General features: G+C 42.2%; 2 protein-coding genes across 3 annotated transcripts; both read right to left on the reverse strand.

Moving 5' to 3' along the window:
- Positions 1-5971: 5971 nt before the first annotated feature.
- LOC124039378 (retinal rod rhodopsin-sensitive cGMP 3',5'-cyclic phosphodiesterase subunit gamma) lies at positions 5972-8697 on the reverse strand. 2 transcript variants are annotated; one of them, XM_046355340.1, is made up of 4 exons: positions 8540-8697; positions 6806-7017; positions 6655-6695; positions 5972-6529 (listed from the first exon to the last, which is right to left on the reverse strand). In XM_046355340.1, the coding sequence occupies exons 2-4, from the start codon at positions 6949-6951 to the stop codon at positions 6453-6455; spliced, it is 264 nt and encodes an 87-aa protein (XP_046211296.1). In that variant the 5' UTR covers positions 6952-7017; positions 8540-8697; the 3' UTR covers positions 5972-6452. The 2 variants fall into 2 exon arrangements, with proteins under 2 accessions (XP_046211296.1, XP_046211297.1); XM_046355341.1 differs by having other exon boundaries at positions 6806-7014; positions 8540-8689.
- A 12405-nt stretch (positions 8698-21102) lies between these two features.
- Positions 21103-25845, reverse strand: oxld1 (oxidoreductase-like domain containing 1). Its single transcript, XM_046355342.1, has 2 exons — positions 25650-25845; positions 21103-22136 (listed from the first exon to the last, which is right to left on the reverse strand). The coding sequence occupies exons 1-2, from the start codon at positions 25698-25700 to the stop codon at positions 21741-21743; spliced, it is 447 nt and encodes a 148-aa protein (XP_046211298.1). The 5' UTR covers positions 25701-25845; the 3' UTR covers positions 21103-21740.
- Between the last annotated feature and the right edge of the window lie 902 nt (positions 25846-26747).

The raw sequence follows: 26747 nt of genomic DNA on the forward strand, positions 1-26747 counted from the left end.
AACAATCAATATAAAATAATTCCGCAGCTTTATTTTTTAGCAAGATTTCCAGGTTATTACGCCCTCGATAAAGTAACCACATTTAATTGAAATGAAGGGATAACAACAACAAAAATACCAGTAATTTGTTGGCTGTTGTTCAAATTGACAAGCCCTAAACTTTTTGTAGGAGCCATTTCGGCCTGCTTTACTGTAATTTTCATCATAGGTACACTTCAACTATGACAGACAAAATTAGAAAAAATATCCAGAAAATCACATTGTAGGATTTTTTAAGAATTTATTTGCAAATTATGGTGGAAAATAAGTATTTGGTCACCTACAAACAAGCAAGATTTCTGGCTCTGACAGACCTGTAACTTCTTCTTTAAGAGGCCCCTCTGTCCTCCACTCGTTACCTGTACTTGAACTTGTTATCAGTATAAAAGACACCTGTCCACAACCTCAAACAGTCACACTCCAAACTCCACTATGGCCAAGACCAAAGAGCTGTCAAAGGACACCAGAAACAAAATTGTAGACCTGCACCAGGCTGGGAAGACTGAATCTGCAATAGGTAAGCAGCATGGTTTGAAGAAATCAACTGTGGGAGCAATTACTAGGAAATGGAAGACATACAAGACCACTGATAATCTCCCTCGATCTGGGGCTCCACGCAAGATCTCACCCCGTGGGGTCAAAATGATCACAAGAACGGTGAGCAAAAATCCCAGAACCACACGGGGGGACCTAGTGAATGACCTGCAGAGAGCTGGGACCAAAGTAACAAAGCCTACCATCAGCAAGGGCATTGAAGATGAAACGTGGCTGGGACTTTCAGCATGACAATGATCCCAAACACACTGCCCGGGCAACGAAGGAGTGGCTTCGTAAGAAGTATTTCAAGGTCCTGGAGTGGCCTAGCCAGTCTCCAGATCTCAACCCCATAGAAAATCTTTGGAGGGAGTTGAAAGTCCGTGTTGCCCAGCAACAGCCCCAAAACATCACTGCTCTAGAGGAGTTCTGCATGGAGGAATCTGCCAAAATACCAGCAACAGAGTGTGAAAACCTTGTGAAGACTTACAGAAAACATTTGACCTCTGTCATTGCCAACAAAGGGTATATAACAAAGTATTGAGATAAACTTTTGTTATTGACCAAATACTTATTTTCCACCATAATTTGCAAATAAATTCATTAAAAATCCTACAATGTGATTTTCTGGATATTTTTTCTCATTTTGTCTGTCATAGTTGAAGTGTACCTATGATGAAAATTACAGGCCTGGTTCCTCTCTAGGTTTCTTCCTAGTTTTTGGCCTTTCTAGGGAGTTTTTCCTAGCCACCGTGCTTCTACACCTGCATTGCTTGCTGTTTGGGGTTTTAGGCTGGGTTTCTGTACAGCACTTTGAGATATCAGCTGATGTACGAAGGGCTATATAAATACATTTGATTTGATTTGATCTTTTTAATTGGGAGAACTTGCACAATTGGTGGCTGACTAAATACTTTTTTGCCCCACTGTATATAGGGTGCTAGTGATGACTACTTAACAGTTTGATGGCCTTGAAATAAAAGCTTTTTTTTCAGTCTCTCTGTCCCAGCTTTGATGCACTTGTATTGACCTCACTTTCTGGATCATGTTTATTTAATAAATTCTTATTTACAATGACGGACTACCCTGGCCAAACCCGGACGACGCTGGGCCAATAGTGTGCCGCCCTGTGGGACTCCCAATCACGTCCGGATGTGATGCAGCTTGGATTCGAACCAGGTACTGCAGTGACGCCTCTTGCACTAAGATGCAGTGCGATGATAGCAGGGTGAACAGACAGTGGCTCGGGTGGTTGTTGTCAGAAGAGGACTGGCCACCCCTCATAGTCTGGTTCCTCTCTAGGTTTCTTCCTAGGTTCTGACCTTTCTAGGGAGTTTTTCCTAGGCACCATACTTCTACACCTGCATTGCTTGCTGTTTGGGGTTTTAGGCTGGGTTTCTGTACAGCACTTTGAGATATCAGCTGATGTAAGAAGGGCTTTATAAATACATTTGATTTGTCCTTGATTATCTTTTTGGCCTTTTTCCCCACTACGAATGATTTATATTATGACATGATGCAGAGATAATGAAGAGGAAAGATTGTCTTCTACATGAGTACACAACTACAAACTGCAGTGAACATAATGAAAAGACGAGCATGCAGCATAAACACAATACACACAGGACAAAATGCCAACATGCGGTGGACAAAGTATAAGACAGAGAACATGCAATCATATAATACCTACATCTATGAATGATATATGCTATTAAAATGGAACTGGCCATACGGGTACATTGATCTCTGGAAATATGATTCAATGAAATATACAATTGAAATTGATATGAAACTACAATGAACCGAAAGAAAACAAAATGATGGTAAGCATGATAATGAAAAGATTGAGATGAATGAAATAGAGATCACACGCCCAACTATATAATATGTCAAAGAGACATGAGCATTGGGGAATATTAAAAACCTACACAAAAGAAGCACAACAACAACACGAGACATCACCAACTACTACTGCCCAATCACAGCATGGTAGATTATCAGGTGACAATCACATTTGGAATCGAGTTTGACATCTGAGATTTGTGGGTAATCTGTGCAGTGGCTGTCAGTGCCATCTACATCCATTGTAGTAATGTTGCATTAATCTCCAACCCGTGTCAGTGGAGACTGGCGGGAGGAGCTATAGGAAGATGGGCTCATTGTAAATGAATGGAACGGTATCAACCTCATCAAACATATGGAAACCACATGTTTCGACTCTGTTTCATTTATTCCATTCCAGGCATGACAATGAGCCTGTCCTCCTACAGCTCATCCCACCAGCCTCCACTGTCCCATGTATATCATGCTGCTTGGGATAAAACTAAAGGCAGCAGAAGTCAAAATTCCAAATGACAAGGTGTTTTTTCCAAGCCATTAAACAAGCTTCTATCCCGGAGAATACTGAGTTAGAATATATAGTACCAGTCAAAAGTTTGGACACACCTACTCATTTATGGGTTTTTCTTTATTTTTTTCTATTTTCTATATAATAATAGTGAAGACATCAAAACTATGAAATAGCACATATGGAATCATGAAGTAATCACAAAAGGTCAAAAAGCTTTGATGCACCTGTCAGTACAGGTGCATCAAAGCTGGGACCGAGAGACTGAAAAACAGCTTCTATCTCAAGGCCATCAGACTGTTAAATAGCCACCACTAACATTGAGTGGCTGCTGCCAACACACTGTCATTGACACTGACCCAACTCCAGCCATTTAATAATGGGAATTGATGGGAAATGATGTAAATATATCACTAGCCACTTTAAACAATGCTACCTTATATAATGTTACTTACCCTACATTATTCATCTCATATACATATGTATATACTGTACTCTACAACATCGACTGCATCCTTATGTAACACATGTATCACTAGCCACTTTAACTATGCCACTTTGTTTACTTTGTCTACATACTCATCTCATATGTATATACTGTACTCGATACCATCTACTGTATGCTGCTCTGTACCATCACTCATTCATATATCCTTATGTACATGTTCCTTATCCCCTTACACTGTGTATAAGACAGTAGTTTTGGAATTGTTAGTTAGATTACTTGTTGGTTATCACTGCATTGTCGGAACTAGAAGCACAAGCATTTCGCTACACTCGCATTAACATCTGCTAACCATGTGTATGTGACAAATAAAATTTGATTTGATTTGATTTGATTTGATTTGATTTGATTTGAAATCAAAATGTATTTTATATTTCAGATTCTTCAAAATAACAACCCTTTGCCTTGATGACAGCTTTGCACTCTCTTGTTATTTCTTAGTTTTGATGTCTTCACTATTATTCTACAATGTAGAAAATAGTTTTTAAAAAATAAAGAAAAACCCTGGAATGAGTAAGTGTGTCCAAACATTTTGACTGGTACTGTATATGATATATAATAAAGATAGTCATAAATCATTTATTATAACAATTATATATAGAAAATCAGTATAAGAAAAGGAGAAGTAAAGAGTGTGCCAGTGGATGGAATGAAATGTTATAGTCCTGCTTCTGTTAAACAGGATGGAATGTTATAGTCCTGCTTCTGTTAAACAGGATGGAATGTTATAGTCCTGCTTCTGTTAAACAGGATGGAATGTTATAGTCCTGCTTCTGTTAAACAGGATGGAATGTTATAGTCCTGCTTCTGTTAAACAGGATGGAATGTTATAGTCCTGCTTCTGTTAAACAGGATGGAATGTTATAGTCCTGCTTCTGTTAAACAGGATGGAATGTTATAGTCCTGCTTCTGTTAAACAGGATGGAATGTTATAGTCCTGCTTCTGTTAAACAGGATGGAATGTTATAGTCCTGCTTCTGTTAAACAGGATGGAATGTTATAGTCCTGCTTCTGTTAAACAGGATGGAATGTTATAGTCCTGCTTCTGTTAAACAGGATGGAATGTTATAGTCCTGCTTCTGTTAAACAGGATGGAATGTTATAGCCCTGCTTCTGTGTTAAACAGGATGGAATGTTATAGTCCTGCTTCTGTTAAACAGGATGGAATGTTTTAGTCCTGCTTCTGTTAAACAGGATGGAATGTTATAGTCCTGCTTCTGTTAAACAGGATGGAATGTTATAGTCCTGCTTCTGTTAAACAGGATGGAATGTTATAGTCCTGCTTCTGTTAAACAGGATGGAATGTTATAGTCCTGCTTCTGTTAAACAGGGTGGAATGTTATAGTCCTGCTTCTGTTAAACAGGATGGAATGTTATAGTCCTGCTTCTGTTAAACAGGATGGAATGTTATAGTCCTGCTTCTGTTAAACAGGATGGAATGTTATAGTCCTGCTTCTGTTAAACAGGATGGAATGTTATAGTCCTGCTTCTGTTAAACAGGATGGAATGTTATAGTCCTGCTTCTGTTAAACAGGATGGAATGTTATAGTCCTGCTTCTGTTAAACAGGATGGAATGTTATAGTCCTGCTTCTGTTAAACAGGATGGAATGTTATAGTCCTGCTTCTGTTAAACAGGATGGAATGTTATAGTCCTGCTTCTGTTAAACAGGATGGAATGTTATAGCCCTGCTTCTGTGTTAAACAGGATGGAATGTTATAGTCCTGCTTCTGTTAAACAGGATGGAATGTTATAGTCCTGCTTCTGTTAAAATTGTGTGTGTGTGTGTGTGTGTCCAGTCTGAGTGTGTGTGTGGGTCCAGTCTGAGTCTGAGTGTGTGCGTGCGTGTGTGTGTGTGTGTCCAGTCTGAGTGTGTGTGTGTGTGTGTGGGTCCAGTCTGAGTGTGTGTGTGTGTGTGTGTGTCCAGTCTGAGTGTATGTGTGTGTGTGTGTCCAGTCTGAGTGTGTGTGTGTGTGTGTGGGTCCAGTCTGAGTGTGTGTGTGTGTGTGTGTGTGTGTGTGTGTGTGTGTGTGTGTGTGTGTGTGTGTGTGTGTGTGTGTGTGTGTGTGTGTGTGTGTGTGTGTGTGTGTGTGTGTGTGTGTGTGTGTGTGTGTGTGTGTGTGTGTGTACCACTAATGGATAGGTGAGGGAGGGGAAAAGGGGAGTGGGATGAGGATGAGGATGATGTAGCTTCATCCGCATTGTTCCAGGGACAGATTACAGATTACAGCTCAGCAATGACCAGCAGCTGTCTCATCTCTACAGGAGTCATGTTTTATATGTGTAATATTCCGCATAGATGGGCAGGCGTCTATGATGACAGCAGAGGTGCCGAGGCACATGAAATGAGAACCCACCCATCTCACGAGTACGTCACTTGTTTGTTTACTCAAGGTTGAGGCTGCTTTGTTTTCGTAAGTGTTGTTTGTTGTGTTCCGTGTAAAGGAGAGGATAGAAGAAGAGAAGCGAGTGGAGATGGTGGAGGAGAGAAGGGCAAAATGGCTGCCGGTTGCTGCAATAGACAGCGATACCAGAACAGAGTCCTAATCATGAGCAGACATTTTGTATGATGTGAACGTTGGCAGCAGAAACAAAACCAGTGAAAGATGGATACACTCTTAGAAAAAAAGGGTTCCAAAAGGGTTTTTTAGCCAAAGAGAAACTTTTTTGGTTCCAGGTAGAAATAGAACCCTTTTGGGTTCCATGTAGAATACTCTATGGAAAGGGTTCTACATGAAACCCAAAAGGGTTCTTTCTACCTGGAACTAAAAGGGTTTTTACCTAGTAGCAAAAAAGGGGTCTACAAAGCGTTCTACAACGGAAACAGCAGTAGAACCCTTTTAGGTTCTAGATAAGAGTTTAGACGGTTCTTTTTTGTAACGTTTTCTTTCTTTCTTTATTTATTCTTTGGTTTATGTTTGAAAGTTCTAGTCAAACCCAGTGAGAGTGCTCGAGGCACATGCATGGCTTGAAGTAGATGGAGGTGGATGCAGAGGACTGTGGGATGGATGGTGAAGGTCTGGATGACTTAGATGATACCATATTTGGCCAGCTCACTAAGCTCCAGGTGGTTGAAGGCCTCCCAGGGGCAGATTACTGTGATGTCTGCAGAGGAAACACATGTTACGTTCAGTAAAAGTCAGAAGGCCAAGCAAACTATACAATATTGTTTTCTACAGTTTTTTAGGGAAGGCGCAGGTAGAGTAGATGAACTGTAATAATAAACGTACCAGTGCCTAAGCCCTCCATTCCAGGGATGTCATCGCCAAAGCTGTAAAGGAGACAGAGATCATTTATTACAATTAGACCTCATGAAAATGTGATTATGCACTTGTCGAATGCCTGTTTGAGACTAAGAAACCCAATGAAAGTGGCCCTTACCCCTGGATTCCCTTCTTGGGGGGCTTGCTCTTGAACTGGCGAGTCTGCCTCTGCTTGAATTTAGGGGGTCCTTTGCGTGGTGTTGCAGGGCCTCCAGTGACACGGGTGGCAGACTTGATCTCCAACTTGGGGACCTCGAGATTCATGGTTATTAGTTAGCTGGTTGATGTGTGCAGCTGCTTATGTGTTCAATCCCTCTCTGAAGTCCTCTTCTGGGGAAATGGGGAAATGAGAGAGAAACAGATCGTATTACACCCACTCTTCATGATAGAACTCACATTGTCATAGCTTGGTGTTTTATCAATTCAGTATTGACCGTTTGGAGTATTGACTGGCTGCATCACCTCTTGGTATCTCAACTGTACGTCATCCGAGCACGAGGTGCTACAGAGGGTAGTGCGTACGGCCCAGTACATCACCGGGGCCGATCTCCCTGACATCCAGGACCTCTATCCCAGGAGGTGTCAGGGGAAAGCCTTAAAAATTGTCAAAGACTCCAGCCACCCAAGTCACAGTCTGTTTTCTCTGCTACCGCACGGCAAACAGTACCGAAGCTCTAAGTCTGGGACAAAAAGGCTCCTGAACAGTTTCTACCTCCAAGCAATAAGAAGCTAAACAGTTAATTAAATGGCTACCTGAACGTTCTGCTTCTCACAAACCTACCTACATGTACAGAGTACTTCAATCAATCACCCCAACTACTTCATACCCCAGTACACTGACTCAGTACCGGTACTCCTTGTTTATAGCCTGTCTACTTATTGTTATTCTATTGTGTTACTATTGTATTTTGATCTATTTGTTAATTATTTTACTTTTTAATTGCATTGTTGGGAAAGGGCTCGTAAGTAAGCATTTCACCGTAACAATAAAATATAATTAAAAGACAAGTACCTGGCCCTTAAATTTGTCTGACATGTAGACCTCATCCTAATCCCCTTACTGATCGTATCGCCCTCGTCATGTAATGTCCGATGAATGTCTAGCTCGAATAACTATTCATCATGTAATCCCCAGTTCACATAAATAAGCACCCCCCCCCCCCCACCCCCAACCACATCCTCCTTCCTCATTTCAAGACAGTGGCCAGTCATCTACACTTGGGCTAATCTTATTAGTACAAGGACAACACAGAGAATATGTTGAGCAGGCAGAAAGGTTCTAAGAACCAATCCTATTATCTACCCCTCATACAATGGTGTTCTAAAAGCTAAACAAGGCTCTAGAATGTTTCTTACTGGGATCAACTGTACATTATGTTTACATCGACAGGAGGTCATTTTCAATGCACAATGATGCATTGAGCAGCAGTTGAGAAAATGAAACATGAAAATCAGCCATATTTCCATTCTCATTGACTGATGTACAGTACAAAATACAAGAATGTTCAGAAATGTGATCGTTTTGGGTCTGTCTAATTTAAACTGCTACGTGTATCAGGAACATTTCAAACATTAAACAGATCTCGAACTGAAAAATCTCTCTAAATCCATTCAAGAACCTCCCAATATCAATATAACTGCTCAAAACGTTCTCCCTTCACACATTCCTTCTTCAACCACACACATTCCCTCTTCAAGTGCCAACTATTCAGGAAGTAGTATATTTTCTTACTACTTGAAAAACTTCTCTCCCCTCCTCTCTTTTCTACGAGGTTCAACAGTACAGTTACAAAATCCATCACGTCTCTGTCATTACGGGCTATGTATCTGAATGGATGGTGGGTGTACTCACCTGCTGCTTGGGTGAAGGCTAGCCAGAAGAGTGGGCGTGGGCGCTGAGCGCAGCTCTCTCTAGCAGATGTGTGGGTCTCTATGCTAGGTTGGCTCTGAGGGCCAGGCTGGGCTGACCGGACTTCTTATATTCCTCATGGCCCCTCTGCAGATTAGGAATGTCCCGCCTCCCATCACTGACTCCTTGTTATCGCGGCTCAGGCCTGAGGTGGGGTTCAGCGGGTGAGGGTCAGGGGGTGGGAGTCAGGGGGTGAGGGTCAGGGGGTGGGGGTCAGGGGGTGGGAGTCAGGGGGTGGGGTCAGGGGGTGAGGGTCAGCGGGTGGGAGTCAGGGGGTGAGGGTCAGGGGGTGGGAGTCAGGGGGTGAGGGTCAAGGGGTGGGAGTCAGGGGGTGAGAGTCAGGGGTGAGGGTCAGGGGTGGGAGTCAGGGGGACCCTTGTGAAGGGGTGGGGAGCAGAAGAGGGGTGAAGGGAGATGGATGGAAGTTAATTAGAGCGCTAAGGCAGCAATAACTTGAATGCATGTAGTGATGCTTGTATTCTAGCATGTTTTCCATACATAAAATCCAAGATGACACCTTCAATGGTCTTTTATCTACAGTCTTCAAAATCCTTCAAACTAAATGGAGAAATAATACGGGATACAACATTGCATGGAGGTGTGGATTAATCAACTGGGTGAATGACGTCCTCGTGGCACCCAGAACCAAATGAGAAAACTGTCACGAGAGATTAGGAATTATGTAGCTAATAATACATTATTGACTTGAATGGTAAGGAAGATTCTCCATATGTCCAGAACCTTCCAGTCTTATACCTACTGGCCAGAACCTTCCAGTCCTATACCTACTGGCCAGAACCTTCCAGTCCTAGCCCTACTGGCCAGAACCTTCCAGTCCTAGCCCTACTGGCCAGAACCTTCCAGTCCTATACCAACTGACCAGAACCTTCCAGTCCTAGCCCTACTGACCAGAACCTTCCAGTCCTAGCCTTACTGTCCAGCCCTCCCACCTGTTACGTAACCCTCTCTCCATCCATCCTCTCTGCTGCCAATGACTGGAACGAACTACAAAAATCTCTGAAACTGGAAACACTTATCTCCCTCACTAGCTTTAAGCACCAACTGTCAGAGCATCTTACAGATTACTGCACCTGTACATAGCCCACCTATAATTTAGCCCAAACAACTACCTCTTTCCCAACTGTATTTTATTTATTTCTTTATTTAGCTCCTTTGCACCCCATTATTTTTATTTCTACTTTGCACATTCTTCCATTGCAAAACTACCATTCCAGTGTTTTACTTGCTATATTGTATTTACTCTGCCACCATGGCCTTTTTTGCCTTTACCTCCCTTCTCACCTAATTTGCTCACATTGTATATAGACTTGTTTATACTGTATTAATGACTGTATGTTTGTTTATTCCATGTGTAACTCTGTGTCGTTGTATCTGTCACACTGCTTTGCTTTATCTTGGCCAGGTCGCAGTTGTAAATGAGAACTTGTTCTCAACTAGCCTACCTGGTTAAATAAAGGTGTTCTCAACTAGCCTACCTGGTTAAATAAAGGTGTTCTCAACTAGCCTACCTGGTTAAATAAAGGTGTTCTCAACTAGCCTACCTGGTTAAATAAAGGTGTTCTCAACTAGCCTACCTGGTTAAATAAAGATGTTCTCTACTAGCCTACCTGGTTAAATAAAGGTGTTCTCTACTAGCCTACCTGGTTAAATAAAGGTGTTCTCTACTAGCCTACCTGGTTAAATAAAGGTGTTCTCAACTAGCCTACCTGGTTAAATAAAGGTGTTCTCTACTAGCCTACCTGGTTAAATAAAGGTGTTCTCAACTGGCCTACCTGGTTAAATAAAGGTGTTCTCAACTAGCCTACCTGGTTAAATAAAGGTGTTCTCTACTAGCCTACCTGGTTAAATAAAGGTGTTCTCAACTGGCCTACCTGGTTAAATAAAGGTGTTCTCAACTAGCCTACCTGGTTAAATAAAGGTGTTCTCTAACTAGCCTACCTGGTTAAATAAAGGTGTTCTCTACTAGCCTACCTGGTTAAATAAACTAGCCTACCTGGTTAAATAAAGGTGTTCTCAACTGGCCTACCTGGTTAAATAAAGGTGTTCTCAACTAGCCTACCTGGTTAAATAAAGGTGTTCTCAACTAGCCTACCTGGTTAAATAAAGGTGTTCTCTACTAGCCTACCTGGTTAAATAAAGGTGTTCTCAACTAGCCTACCTGGTTAAATAAAGGTGTTCTCAACTAGCCTACCTGGTTAAATAAAGGTGTTCTCTACTAGCCTACCTGGTTAAATAAAGGTGTTCTCTACTAGCCTACCTGGTTAAATAAAGGTGTTCTCAACTAGCCTACCTGGTTAAATAAAGGTGTTCTCAACTTGCCTACCTGGTTAAATAAAGGTGTTCTCAACTAGCCTACCTGGTTAAATAAAGGTGTTCTCAACTGGCCTACCTGGTTAAATAAAGGTGTTCTCAACTAGCCTACCTGGTTAAATAAAGGTGTTCTCAACTAGCCTACCTGGTTAAATAAAGGTGTTCTCAACTAGCCTACCTGGTTAAATAAAGGTGTTCTCAACTAGCCTACCTGGTTAAATAAAGGTGTTCTCAACTAGCCTACCTGGTTAAATAAAGGTGTTCTCAACTGGCCTACCTGGTTAAATAAAGGTGTTCTCAACTAGCCTACCTGGTTAAATAAAGGTGTTCTCAACTAGCCTACCTGGTTAAATAAAGGTGTTCTCAACTGGCCTACCTGGTTAAATAAAGGTGTTCTCAACTAGCCTACCTGGTTAAATAAAGGTGTTCTCAACTGGCCTACCTGGTTAAATAAAGGTGTTCTCAACTAGCCTACCTGGTTAAATAAAGGTGTTCTCAACTTGCCTACCTGGTTAAATAAAGGTGTTCTCAACTTGCCTACCTGGTTAAATAAAGGTGTTCTCAACTAGCCTACCTGGTTAAATAAAGGTGTTCTCTACTAGCCTACCTGGTTAAATAAAGGTGTTCTCAACTAGCCTACCTGGTTAAATAAAGGTGTTCTCAATTTGCCTACCTGGTTAAATAAAGGTGTTCTCAACTAGCCTACCTGGTTAAATAAAGGTGTTCTCAACTGGCCTACCTGGTTAAATAAAGGTGTTCTCAACTAGCCTACCTGGTTAAATAAAGGTGTTCTCAACTAGCCTACCTGGTTAAATAAAGGTGTTCTCAACTAGCCTACCTGGTTAAATAAAGGTGTTCTCAACTAGCCTACCTGGTTAAATAAAGGTGTTCTCAACTAGCCTACCTGGTTAAATAAAGGTGTTCTCAACTAGCCTACCTGGTTAAATAAAGGTGTTCTCAACTAGCCTACCTGGTTAAATAAAGGTGTTCTCAACTAGCCTACCTGGTTAAATAAAGGTGTTCTCAACTAGCCTACCTGGTTAAATAAAGGTGTTCTCAACTGGCCTACCTGGTTAAATAAAGGTGTTCTCAACTAGCCTACCTGGTTAAATAAAGGTGTTCTCAACTGGCCTACCTGGTTAAATAAAGGTGTTCTCAACTAGCCTACCTGGTTAAATAAAGGTGTTCTTCTCAACTTGCCTACCTGGTTAAATAAAGGTGTTCTCAACTTGCCTACCTGGTTAAATAAAGGTGTTCTCAACTAGCCTACCTGGTTAAATAAAGGTGTTCTCAACTTGCCTACCTGGTTAAATAAAGGTGTTCTCAACTAGCCTACCTGGTTAAATAAAGGTGTTCTCAACTAGCCTACCTGGTTAAATAAAGGTGTTCTCTACTAGCCTACCTGGTTAAATAAAGGTGTTCTCAACTTGCCTACCTGGTTAAATAAAGGTGTTCTCAACTAGCCTACCTGGTTAAATAAAGGTGTTCTCAACTGGCCTACCTGGTTAAATAAAGGTGTTCTCAACTAGCCTACCTGGTTAAATAAAGGTGTTCTCAACTAGCCTACCTGGTTAAATAAAGGTGTTCTCTACTAGCCTACCTGGTTAAATAAAGGTGTTCTCTACTAGCCTACCTGGTTAAATAAAGGTGTTCTCAACTGGCCTACCTGGTTAAATAAAGGTGTTCTCAACTAGCCTACCTGGTTAAATAAAGGTGTTCTCTACTAGCCTACCTGGTTAAATAAAGGTGTTCTCTACTAGCCTACCTGGTTAAATAAAGGTGTTCTCTACTAGCCTACCTGGTTAAATAAAGGTGTTCTCAACTGGCCTACCTGGTTAAATAAAGGTGTTCTCAACTAGCCTACCTGGTTAAATAAAGGTGTTCTCTACTGGCCTACCTGGTTAAATAAAGGTGTTCTCTACTAGCCTACCTGGTTAAATAAAGGTGTTCTCTACTAGCCTACCTGGTTAAATAAAGGTGTTCTCTACTAGCCTACCTGGTTAAATAAAGGTGTTCTCTAAAATAAAGGTGTTCTCTACTAGCCTACCTGGTTAAATAAAGGTGTTCTCTACTAGCCTACCTGGTTAAATAAAGGTGTTCTCTACTAGCCTACCTGGTTAAATAAAGGTGTTCTCTACTAGCCTACCTGGTTAAATAAAGGTGTTCTCAACTAGCCTACCTGGTTAAATAAAGGTGTTCTCAACTAGCCTACCTGGTTAAATAAAGGTGTTCTCAACTAGCCTACCTGGTTAAATAAAGGTGTTCTCTACTAGCCTACCTGGTTAAATAAAGGTGTTCTCTACTAGCCTACCTGGTTAAATAAAGGTGTTCTCAACTAGGCCTACCTGGTTAAATAAAGGTGTTCTCAACTAGCCTACCTGGTTAAATAAAGGTGTTCTCTACCTAGCCTACCTGGTTAAATAAAGGTGTTCTCTACTAGCCTACCTGGTTAAATAAAGGTGTTCTCTACTAGCCTACCTGGTTAAATAAAGGTGTTCTCAACTGGCTACCTGGTTAAATAAAGGTGTTCTCAACTAGCCTACCTGGTTAAATAAAGGTGTTCTCAACTAGCCTACCTGGTTAAATAAAGGTGTTCTCTACTAGCCTACCTGGTTAAATAAAGGTGTTCTCTACTAGCCTACCTGGTTAAATAAAGGTGTTCTCTACTAGCCTACCTGGTTAAATAAAGGTGTTCTCAACTGGCCTACCTGGTTAAATAAAGGTGTTCTCAACTAGCCTACCTGGTTAAATAAAGGTGTTCTCTACTAGCCTACCTGGTTAAATAAAGGTGTTCTCTACTAGCCTACCTGGTTAAATAAAGGTGTTCTCTACTAGCCTACCTGGTTAAATAAAGGTGTTCTCTACTAGCCTACCTGGTTAAATAAAGGTGTTCTCAACTAGCCTACCTGGTTAAATAAAGGTGTTCTCTACTAGCCTACCTGGTTAAATAAAGGTGTTCTCAACTAGCCTACCTGGTTAAATAAAGGTGTTCTCTACCTGGTTAGCCTACCTGGTTAAATAAAGGTGTTCTCAACTAGCCTACCTGGTTAAATAAAGGTGTTCTCAACTGGCCTACCTGGTTAAATAAAGGTGTTCTCAACTAGCCTACCTGGTTAAATAAAGGTGTTCTCAACTAGCCTACCTGGTTAAATAAAGGTGTTCTCAACTAGCCTACCTGGTTAAATAAAGGTGTTCTCTACTAGCCTACCTGGTTAAATAAAGGTGTTCTCTACTAGCCTACCTGGTTAAATAAAGGTGTTCTCAACTGGCCTACCTGGTTAAATAAAGGTGTTCTCAACTGGCCTACCTGGTTAAATAAAGGTGTTCTCAACTAGCCTACCTGGTTAAATAAAGGTGTTCTCAACTAGCCTACCTGGTTAAATAAAGGTGTTCTCTACTAGCCTACCTGGTTAAATAAAGGTGTTCTCTACTAGCCTACCTGGTTAAATAAAGGTGTTCTCAACTGGCCTACCTGGTTAAATAAAGGTGTTCTCAACTAGCCTACCTGGTTAAATAAAGGTGTTCTCAACTAGCCTACCTGGTTAAATAAAGGTGTTCTCTACTAGCCTACCTGGTTAAATAAAGGTGTTCTCTACTAGCCTACCTGGTTAAATAAAGGTGTTCTCAACTGGCCTACCTGGTTAAATAAAGGTGTTCTCAACTAGCCTACCTGGTTAAATAAAGGTGTTCTCTACTGGCCTACCTGGTTAAATAAAGGTGTTCTCTACTAGCCTACCTGGTTAAATAAAGGTGTTCTCTACTAGCCTACCTGGTTAAATAAAGGTGTTCTCTACTAGCCTACCTGGTTAAATAAAGGTGTTCTCAACTGGCCTACCTGGTTAAATAAAGGTGTTCTCTACTAGCCTACCTGGTTAAATAAAGGTGTTCTCTACTAGCCTACCTGGTTAAATAAAGGTGTTCTCAACTGGCCTACCTGGTTAAATAAAGGTGTTCTCAACTAGCCTACCTGGTTAAATAAAGGTGTTCTCAACTAGCCTACCTGGTTAAATAAAGGTGTTCTCAACTAGCCTACCTGGTTAAATAAAGGTGTTCTCTACTAGCCTACCTGGTTAAATAAAGGTGTTCTCAACTAGCCTACCTGGTTAAATAAAGGTGTTCTCAACTAGCCTACCTGGTTAAATAAAGGTGTTCTCTAACTAGCCTACCTGGTTAAATAAAGGTGTTCTCTACTAGCCTACCTGGTTAAATAAAGGTGTTCTCTACTAGCCTACCTGGTTAAATAAAGGTGTTCTCAACTGGCCTACCTGGTTAAATAAAGGTGTTCTCAACTAGCCTACCTGGTTAAATAAAGGTGTTCTCTACTGGCCTACCTGGTTAAATAAAGGTGTTCTCTACTAGCCTACCTGGTTAAATAAAGGTGTTCTCTACTAGCCTACCTGGTTAAATAAAGGTGTTCTCTACTAGCCTACCTGGTTAAATAAAGGTGTTCTCAACTGGCCTACCTGGTTAAATAAAGGTGTTCTCTACTAGCCTACCTGGTTAAATAAAGGTGTTCTCCTGGTTAAATAAAGGTGTTCTCTACCTAGCCTACCTGGTTAAATAAAGGTGTTCTCTACTACCTGGTTAAATAAAGCCTAGCCTACCTGGTTAAATAAAGGTGTTCTCTACTAGCCTACCTGGTTAAATAAAGGTGTTCTCAACTAGCCTACCTGGTTAAATAAAGGTGTTCTCAACTAGCCTACCTGGTTAAATAAAGGTGTTCTCAACCTGGTTAAATAAAGCCTACCTGGTTAAATAAAGGTGTTCTCTACTAGCCTACCTGGTTAAATAAAGGTGTTCTCAACTAGCCTACCTGGTTAAATAAAGGTGTTCTCAACTGGCCTACCTGGTTAAATAAAGGTGTTCTCAACTAGCCTACCTGGTTAAATAAAGGTGTTCTCAACTAGCCTACCTGGTTAAATAAAGGTGTTCTCTACTAGCCTACCTGGTTAAATAAAGGTGTTCTCAACTAGCCTACCTGGTTAAATAAAGGTGTTCTCAACTAGCCTACCTGGTTAAATAAAGGTGTTCTCAACTAGCCTACCTGGTTAAATAAAGGTGTTCTCTACTAGCCTACCTGGTTAAATAAAGGTGTTCTCTACTAGCCTACCTGGTTAAATAAAGGTGTTCTCTACTAGCCTACCTGGTTAAATAAAGGTGTTCTCAACTGGCCTACCTGGTTAAATAAAGGTGTTCTCAACTAGCCTACCTGGTTAAATAAAGGTGTTCTCTACTGGCCTACCTGGTTAAATAAAGGTGTTCTCTACTAGCCTACCTGGTTAAATAAAGGTGTTCTCTACTAGCCTACCTGGTTAAATAAAGGTGTTCTCTACTAGCCTACCTGGTTAAATAAAGGTGTTCTCAACTAGCCTACCTGGTTAAATAAAGGTGTTCTCTACTAGCCTACCTGGTTAAATAAAGGTGTTCTCTACTAGCCTACCTGGTTAAATAAAGGTGTTCTCTACTAGCCTACCTGGTTAAATAAAGGTGTTCTCTACTAGCCTACCTGGTTAAATAAAGGTGTTCTCTACTAGCCTACCTGGTTAAATAAAGGTGTTCTCAACTAGCCTACCTGGTTAAATAAAGGTGTTCTCTACTAGCCTACCTGGTTAAATAAAGGTGTTCTCAACTAGCCTACCTGGTTAAATAAAGGTGTTCTCTACTAGCCTACCTGGTTAAATAAAGGTGTTCTCAACTCCTGGTTAAATAAAGGTGTTCTAGCCTACCTGGTTAAATAAAGGTGTTCTCAACTAGCCTACCTGGTTAAATAAAGGTGTTCTCAACTAGCCTACCTGGTTAAATAAAGGTGTTCTCAACTAGCCTACCTGGTTAAATAAAGGTGTTCTCAACTTGCCTACCTGGTTAAATAAAGGTGTTCTCAACTAGCCTACCTGGTTAAATAAAGGTGTTCTCAACTAGCCTACCTGGTTAAATAAAGGTGTTCTCAACTAGCCTACCTGGTTAAATAAAGGTGTTCTCAACTTGCCTACCTGGTTAAATAAAGGTGTTCTCAACTAGCCTACCTGGTTAAATAAAGGTGTTCTCAACTAGCCTACCTGGTTAAATAAAGGTGTTCTCAACTTGCCTACCTGGTTAAATAAAGGTGTTCTCTACTAGCCTACCTGGTTAAATAAAGGTGTTCTCAACTAGCCTACCTGGTTAAATAAAGGTGTTCTCAACTTGCCTACCTGGTTAAATAAAGGTGTTCTCAACTAGCCTACCTGGTTAAATAAAGGTGTTCTCAACTAGCCTACCTGGTTAAATAAAGGTGTTCTCAACTTGCCTACCTGGTTAAATAAAGGTGTTCTCAACTAGCCTACCTGGTTAAATAAAGGTGTTCTCAACTAGCCTACCTGGTTAAATAAAGGTGTTCTCAACTAGCCTACCTGGTTAAATAAAGGTGTTCTCAACTAACCTACCTGGTTAAATAAAGGTGTTCTCAACTAACCTACCTGGTTAAATAAAGGTGTTCTCAACTAGCCTACCTGGTTAAATAAAGGTGTTCTCAACTTGCCTACCTGGTTAAATAAAGGTGTTCTCAACTAGCCTACCTGGTTAAATAAAGGTGTTCTCAACTAGCCTACCTGGTTAAATAAAGGTGTTCTCAACTAGCCTACCTGGTTAAATAAAGGTGTTCTCAACTTGCCTACCTGGTTAAATAAAGGTGTTCTCAACTAGCCTACCTGGTTAAATAAAGGTGTTCTCAACTAGCCTACCTGGTTAAATAAAGGTGTTCTCAACTAGCCTACCTGGTTAAATAAAGGTGTTCTCTACTAGCCTACCTGGTTAAATAAAGGTGAAATAAAATAAATCCATCTGCTGGGCCAGGTTCTCTGGGCTGTCCTGGCCAAGGGGTGTCACCAAAGCCTCAATGCCCATCCCTCAGGAGTATCTCAGATTGACTGATCTATTACTCAACGCACCACGTAGGCTAATCCTCTACGGTGAGTGTCTTCATGGTAGGCTAATCCTCTACGGTGAGTGTCTTCATGGTAGGCTAGTCCTCTACGGTGAGTGTCTTCATGGTAGGCTAATCCTCTACGGTGAGTGTCTTCATGGTAGGCTACTCCTCTACGGTGAGTGTCTTCATGGTAGGCTAATCCTCTACGGTGAGTGTCTTCATGGTAGGCTACTTCTCTACGGTGAGTGTCTTCATGGTAGGCTAATCCTCTACGGTGAGTGTCTTCATGGTAGGCTAATCCTCTACGGTGAGTGTCTTCATGGTAGGCTAATCCTCTACGGTGAGTGTCTTCATGGTAGGCTACTCCTCTACGGTGAGTGTCTTCATGGTAGGCTACTCACCAGATGACTCACTCTAAAGACACTCCACATGCTCTCAGATGGTTGACTGGCTGCAACCCCCCCCCCTCCCTCACTCTGAAAAACAGAAAACAATTACTCTGACTGGAGTTGGGGATTATAGTGGCTGGCTTCTGTTCTCTAGTTAATTAATTACATTGGGTAAACCCACAGTGAGGTCGGGATTATTTCACCTCAGTAGTTATTGGCCAATCGGTTTTCAATTATGCTCATCATTCACATGCATTAGATTTGAAATGAATGACAGATCAAATAGATAGCATGTGGCTCTGCATCAATACTGTCTCCTCTGCATCAAAACCGTCTCCTCTGCATCACAACCTTGTCAGCGTGTGATATTCATCAGAGCCCAAAAATAGTAGGCCTATGGCATTGACTATTGTTCTTTCTGACCTGAGATATGTTGTTTCATGTTGTCCATAGCACATTCCATGTATTGTACTACAATCCTATTTTTGAAGCAAATACCATTACTGTAAAATAAATACAATAGACTAGATGAATATTACATCAGGTGACTAAACATTATGTTTGCATAGGTTAAGTGACATGTGACATGGAAAGGATACATGATTTCAGAGTGTATAGCCTTTGTAAACTCCCAGGTATCCTGCATTTTACTAGGATCCTGAATTGACTTCATTCATCTGAGCTGTAGTCAATCAGCAGTTGTCCAGCAGTGTAGAGTGCTGCCACGTTCACAACTGTAAAATCAGAAATCTCTGGTTTCCAACTTCAGTGTGATCAAGAAAACTGGAAACTAACAAAAACGAGCTCCGACTGAGAGAAATAGTTTTGAACAGTCATCCAAGTTGGAAACACTGGCATCTTTCTAAAGCTTTTTCTGATAAAGGTTATTGTTTGATCTGGGTTATTTGGGGGGATTATACATTATACGATATTCTTTAGGGTGATCAAGCCAGATGGCTATGATGTCATGGGAAACAATGAAAGATTATGCTGGTTGTAATGTCCCTTACTGCTAGGTGCCCATGTCACAATGTCCCTTACTGCTAAGTGCCCATGTCACAATGCTACATGTCATAATGTCCCTTACTCCTAAGTGCCCATGTCATAATGCTACATGTCATAATGTCCCTTACTGCTAAGTGCCCATGTCACAATGTCCCTTACTGCTAAGTGCCCATGTCACAATGCTATATGTCATAATGCCCCTTACTGCCAAGTGCCCATGTCACAATGCTACATGTCATAATGTCCCTTACTGCTAAGTGCCCATGTCACAATGCTACATGTCACAATGTCCCTTACTGCTAGGTGCCCATGTCACAATGCTACATGTCATAATGTCCCTTACTGCTAAGTGCCCATGTCACAATGCTACATGTCATAATGTCCCTTATTGCTAAGTGCCCATGTCACAATGCTACATGTCATAATGTCCCTTACTGCTAAGTGCCCATGTCACAATGCTACATGTCATAATGTCCCTTACATTTACATTTAAGTCATTTACTGCTAAGTGCCCATGTCACAATGCTACATGTCATAATGTCCCTTACTGCTAAGTGCCCATGTCACAATGCTACATGTCATAATGCCCTTACTGCTAAGTGCCCATGTCACAATGCTACATGTCCCCAATGCCCCTTACTGCCAAGTGTCCATGTCACAATGCTACATGTCATAATGTCCCTTACTGCTAAGTGCCCATGTCACAATGCTACATGTCATAATGTACCTTACTGCTAAGTGCCCATGTCATAATGCTACATGTCATAATGTCCCTTACTGCCAAGTGCCCATGTCACAATGCTACATGTCATAATGTCCCTTACTGCTAAGTGCCCATGTCACAATGCTACATGTCATAATGCCCCTTACTGCTAAGTGCCCATGTCACAATGCTACATGTCATAATGTCCCTTACTGCTAAGTGCCCATGTCACAATGCTACATGTCATAATGTCCCTTACTGCTAAGTGCCCATGTCACAATGCTACATGTCATAATGCCCTTACTGCTAAGTGCCCATGTCACAATGCTACATGTCCCCAATGCCCCTTACTGCCAAGTGCCCATGTCACAATGCTACATGTCATAATGCCCCTTACTGCTAAGTGCCCATGTCACAATGCTACATGTCATAATGTCCCTTACTGCTAAGTGCCCATGTCACAATGCTACATGTCATAATGCCCTTACTGCTAAGTGCCCATGTCACAATGCTACATGTCATAATGCCCCTTACTGCTAAGTGCCTATGTCACAATGCTACATGTCATAATGCCCTTACTGCTAAGTGCCCATGTCACAATGCTACATGTCATAATGCCCTTACTGCTAAGTGCCCATGTCACAATGCTACATGTCATAATGCCCCTTACTGCCAAGTGCCCATGTCATAATGCCCCTTACTGCTAAGTACCCATGTCACAATGCTACATGTCATAATGCCCCTTACTGCTAAGTGCCCATGTCACAATGCTACATGTCATAATGCCCTTACTGCTAAGTGCCCATGTCACAATGCTACATGTCATAATGTCCCTTTCCTGTGCATTTATTCTCACACGGAAACAAAACTTAATGTCAGAAGTGTCAAAAGGTATTTGTTATTCAACAGATGATAACTCTGTTCTATTGAACTAGACCACCCTATAGTGGTCAATATCATAGTCATAACAGATGATAACTCTGTTCTATTGAACTAGACCACCCTATAGTGGTCAATATCATAGTCATAACAGATGATAACTCTGTACTATTGAACTAGACCACCCTATAGTGGTCAATATCATAGTCATAACAGATGATAACTCTGTACTATTGAACTAGACCACCCTATAGTGGTCAATATCATAGTCATAATGGTCAAAGAAAATGAGAGTTCATTCAGTCATACAAGTACAAGATTTATTTCAAAACAAATGTTGTCCGTCAACCTACACTTACAATTTATATTTAAATAATAAATAAGAACTCATCCACCACCAACTGATATAAAAATAAAATCAATCCATAAACCTTTTTTTATTTTTTAAAATCCAAACACAATTGTGCGTATTCTATTTCAAGTGTGAGGGAAATGTATTTTTCCGGTTCATTTGTCACAGCATAGCAGAAACTAACACTGTCAGACGGCATAAATACATTAAACATCAAATGTATTGAGATTATGTGAACATTGGAATCATTAGGCCTATACCGTATTGAATGCCTCAACAAAGAATGTTTGAATGGCACTAGGCTATATCTATGCATGAATGAAATGAGAAATTATACATGTACGCACTCATGGAAAAAACTATAGATTAGGTTAGAACATGCAAGATTATGCGATGACAAAAACTAGTTGAAATGTCCATGACTAAGTGAAATGACAGTTTGATAGACACGTAGGATAAAATGCATTCCAGTATTCAAATACGAGGGAGTGGTTTTAAAGTGCATACAGTGTCAAAAGACCCTCAATGTCCCCATTCCCTCTCTGCCACACAAAGACACACAAAAAAAAGAGAAAAAAAAAAGTCTATTTCTTCTCCATCATCCTGATCTCCATCTTCAAGAAGGCTTTCAGGTTCTCATCCGCTACGTTCTCCTCAATAGCAGCCAGGGCACTCTCTTTCCCAAACCCTCCATCACGGTAGTAGGCTAGGAGCTGCTCTGCGTGTTCGATCCACACACAGTTATGGCAACCGCTCATACAACAGTGGGTGGGGGCGAGTGGAGGGCCAACGGCCTTGGCAGGAGGGGGGTCAGAGCTACACTCAAGGCTACTGTCTGAGCTATTCAGAGGAGGAGGACTTGGGGTGGTTGATCCAACTCCAGCTGTGACTCTACGGACAGTTCCTAGTCTGAGGTAAGGTTTTGACCACGGTAGTTGAAACTGTTGAGAGATCCGTCCTCCCAGGTACAGGACACACAGCTGTTAGAGATACAAAACATATTGCCTAATTTCATCATCATCATCATCATGATAATGAAAGAGAAGGGTGAGAGAGAAACAGTATGGTGTGGTAGGTAGCTAGCTAGCTAGTTTTAAAAAATGTACTGTTAAGGAGTGTAGGCTTGGGGAATGAGAGCTAGTAGCTAGCTATCCCTTGATCATGACTCTCAGTTCCTTTATATTACACATAAGAGTCATTGGATGAAGGCCTCTTCTGTATGGGGGAGTTTTCTTATGAGCCCCGACACTCAGTCTGAACAAACATCCATCACGGTTTTGGAAGCAAAAGGAACTTATCTTTCATATCAGCAAGAAATAAATGTACAAAAAAGTGAAATGTTAAATTGATACAGACCTTTATGGGGTTAGTGTTGCCAGATGGCCATTCCTCCATGTTACAGTGAGTTCATGGAAAACTGACAGAAGACAGTTGACTATTTGTGCTAAACCTCAACCTTTCTCTTTCACTAGTGACATTTCTGATCCCCAGCTACATGGGCACCCCTACAATTAACACATTCCACTACTTTCCCCAATACTACACATTCCTTTGTCTCATGCCCTTCTGCACACTTCTCACACATTGGACCCTCCCTCCTACACACTGCTGACACATTGGACCCTCCCTCCTACACACTGCTGACACATTGGACCCTCCCTCCTACACACTGCTGACACATTGGACCCTCCCTCCTACACACTGCTGACACATTGGACCCTCCCTCCTACACACTGCTGACACATTGGACCCTCCCTCGTACACACTGATGACACATTGGACCCTCCCTCCTACACACTGCTGACACATTGGACCCTCCCTCCTACACACTGCTGACACACTGGACCCTCCCTCCTACACACTGCTGACACACTGGACCCTCCCTCCTACACACTGCTGACACATTGGACCCTCCCTCCTACACACTGCTGACACATTGGACCCTCCCTCCTACACACTGCTGACACACTGGACCCTCCCTCCTACACACTGCTGACACATTGGACCCTCCCTCCTACACACTGCTGACACACTGGACCCTCCCTCCTACACACTGCTGACACATTGGACCCTCCCTCCTACACACTGCTGACACACTGGACCCTCCCTCCTACACACTGCTGACACATTGGACCCTCCCTCCTACACACTGCTGACACATTGGACCCTCCCTCCTACACACTGCTGACACACTGGACCCTCCCTCCTACACACTGCTGACACATTGGACCCTCCCTCCTACACACTGCTGACACATTGGACCCTCCCTCCTACACACTGCTGACACATTGGACCCTCCCTCCTACACACTGCTGACACATTGGACCCTCCCTCCTACACACTGCTGACACATTGGACCCTCCCTCCTACACACTGCTGACACACTGGACCCTCCCTCCTACACACTGCTGACACACTGGACCCTCCCTCCTACACACTGCTGACACACTGGACCCTCCCTCCTACACACTGCTGACACACTGGACCCTCCCTCCTACACACTGCTGACACATTGGACCCTCCCTCCTACACACTGCTGACACACTGGACCCTCCCTCCTACACACTGCTGACACATTGGACCCTCCCTCCTACCTCCCTCCTACACACTGCTGACACACTGGACCCTCCCTCCTACACACTGCTGACACATTGGACCCTCCCTCCTACACACTGCTGACACACTGGACCCTCCCTCCTACACACTGCTGACACATTGGACCCTCCCTCCTACACACTGCTGACACATTGGACCCTCCCTCCTACACACTGCTGACACATTGGACCCTCCCTCCTACACACTGCTGACACACTGGACCCTCCCTCCTACACACTGCTGACACATTGGACCCTCCCTCCTACACACTGATGACACATTGGACCCTCCCTCCTACACACTGCTGACACATTGGACCCTCCCTCCTACACACTGCTGACACATTGGACCCTCCCTCCTACACACTGCTGACACACTGCCCATAAGCTTGACCCTGATAACATCTTAATGTAATCGGTACATATGCTCGTACAGGATAACGTGTATATCCTAAATTCACTTTGTCCGCCAAAGACAACTTCACAACTCAAAAGAACAGACAACGAATGACTCTTCTGTTTCCCCACTGTCTGTGTCACATGAAACGACGAGCATCACATAGACCGGGAATCTTTGGTCAACGTTTAGATCTACTGATTCCCCAGTGATCACTCCTTTCATTGGTGCCCTTTTCTTGAGAACGAAACAATTCACTTTACTTGCCCCCCCCCCCCCCCATTCGTTTTATTCCGAGGACATTATTCCTCTGCCAAACAGAAGCAAACAATTATCACTAGACCACTTTTAGCCACCCTCCCTGATTCCACATGACCCAACTCTTGTTTTCACCCACAGCGAAACCACAAATGGATCGGCCAAATGGCAAGAGTCCACTTTTCCCATAAACGTCGCTCCTACTGTCACAGACTCTTCTTTATCCTGATCCTCGGTGCATACTTCGGTCTCCGATAACTTTACTACACCTACCACCTCCGATACTCCTCCCTCATTCACTTCCATTTCTCCCCATCCAGCTCCCCCTGCGTACACTTTCTACCATTCTTCTTTGACAAACCGTCTCACTTTTCCCCACCATTTTTATCCGACTCAAACTCACCCTCTTCTTCCCTCCGTTCCTTCTCTGCTTCCCCATGTACATGTCTCCTAATGATTATACTGCCGCTCCATCCCCGACACCCACAGTGTACTTGCTTTATCTAGGGACTCCACTTCCCCCTTCGGGAGTTATGCTCATGTGCCTCTTATTTTGACGTGACATGAAAGTAGAGGATTTATGTTTCTAGAACCGTATCGCAATGGAGAATCAACATGCGTTTAGATGGAGTATTTTGCGGTTTTGGCTTCCAGAGCCAATTCGCCCGTAAACAGAACACGTAGCCAATATCCGTGGACTATAAGGAGTAATGTTATGTACCTTTAGTCCAACATTGGACAACCCCCCCCCTCCCCCCCAAATACTCCATCTAAACGTGAATAGATTCGCAATTCCGCCACGGTTCTAGAAAACACAAGTCCTCTACTTTCATATCAAATCAAAAATAAATACAAAATGCACACTTACTCTACACCTTTTCCAACCGTTTTAGCAGTATTTTTCAGTAGCAACACCTATTCCGTGTACAGGTGTTAATAGATACAGATGAGTGATTGGGAAAGTAGTCATCGGTTTTTCGTAAATAAGCGATGTGTAACATGGGGATAAGACCGTATGGGAACACTAACCCGGTTAACGGTTTGTATCAATTTAAACAGTTATTTATTATGATCATTTCTCGCTGATATGAAAGATAGGGTCCTCGTGGTTCCAACCCCGTACAGCAAGCGATGCGTTTTACTGTTCAGACCGCGCGTCGCGGCTCTTAATGAACAACACTCCCCATACAGACTCATGTGTAATGGTACCGAGAGTCATGACCAAGGGACCGTGGATAACCAACCTTCTGTAAAGACAACGATGATCCCATGATATTTCCTCTCAAACGAAACATCTTTCTGACGTATACGTTTCTACATATCTGAAGACATAATTTCCTACGTAGAGTACAATCCACAAATCTATTTCCCTACACCCAAGTGTTTCAGCTACTGGGCTAACTAGCTCGCAGGCCAGCCGTGAAATTCCGCCATGTTGGAATGAACTTTGACCGTCAGTGGCTGTAAGCAACGTTGCTGATTGGCTGAAAGGAAACACAGTGCGGGCTGATGTCCATGAGTGCATTGTCAACTTGTGTCCAGCAGATGTCATTAAAGAATTATCTATGAATTTGGCCTTCAGTTAAAACATCCCTCAAGTGTCTGATTTGTCAAGAAAAACGGAGCAAACGAATGTACATAATGGTCCATTTATAAACAACGGATATTTCAACAGATTTGTAATGAAGATGTTAGATTAAAAAAAAAAAAAAATGATATGCCCTGCTTGCTGTAGGCTACATCAATACATATGTATTTCCAACAAAGAGAGACTCTTGCTTCATCATTACTACATCAAGCTGAGGATGGATGGAGGGTGTGAGTATTACCCAATGGACGTCTTGTTGCCAAGGACTACCTGCTTAGAGAGTTGAAGAGCTATGCAACTGCTCTGTCAGGATTCTCTCATTAGAGCACGAGAAAAGAGTCTTAACACATGACATCATTTGATTACACTTTTGAGTGTTAGAATAAAATAGTTAGAACATCATATTATAGGGGAGCTCTATGGTTCAGCTTTGTTAACAAATAGTTTCAGTTCGAGTCATATATAATGCTTTATGTAGAGGGCTATCCCTTTGAGCAAAAGCCATTGAAAATATGTATTTCTGAGTAAAATGCATATGTTTCTGTCTCGTGCTCACTAGGATGTTGTTATTCGAGTATTACATTTTGTAGCAGCAAACCAACATGTCTCCTCTGTTCCAAAGTATGCCAACAAACTAATATCCTGATGCCAGCCCTTCACTGATTCACTTCCTTTGCAATTGCTCACACCTCCAAAAGAAAATGTTTTCCTTTGACTGCGTTACAATGGTTGGCAAACACATGCAGCACAATTG

The sequence above is a fragment of the Oncorhynchus gorbuscha genome, linkage group LG07 (assembly GCF_021184085.1).
Source record: "Oncorhynchus gorbuscha isolate QuinsamMale2020 ecotype Even-year linkage group LG07, OgorEven_v1.0, whole genome shotgun sequence".
Taxonomy (NCBI): domain Eukaryota; kingdom Metazoa; phylum Chordata; class Actinopteri; order Salmoniformes; family Salmonidae; genus Oncorhynchus; species Oncorhynchus gorbuscha.

Coding starts and splice junctions, on each gene's coding strand:
- LOC124039378 (XM_046355340.1), bottom strand. CDS start 6,951: ATGAATCTCGAGGTCCCCAAGTTGGAGATCAAGTCTGCCACCCGTGTC. Junction 6,696..6,805: donor CCCAAGAAGGGAATCCAGGG/GTAAGGGCCACT, acceptor TCTCCTTTACAG/CTTTGGCGATGACATCCCTG. Junction 6,530..6,654: donor AATGGAGGGCTTAGGCACTG/GTACGTTTATTA, acceptor TTTCCTCTGCAG/ACATCACAGTAATCTGCCCC.
- oxld1 (XM_046355342.1), bottom strand. CDS start 25,700: ATGTTTCGTTTGAGAGGAAATATCATGGGATCATCGTTGTCTTTACAG. Junction 22,137..25,649: donor CATCGTTGTCTTTACAGAAG/GTTGGTTATCCA, acceptor TATCTCTAACAG/CTGTGTGTCCTGTACCTGGG.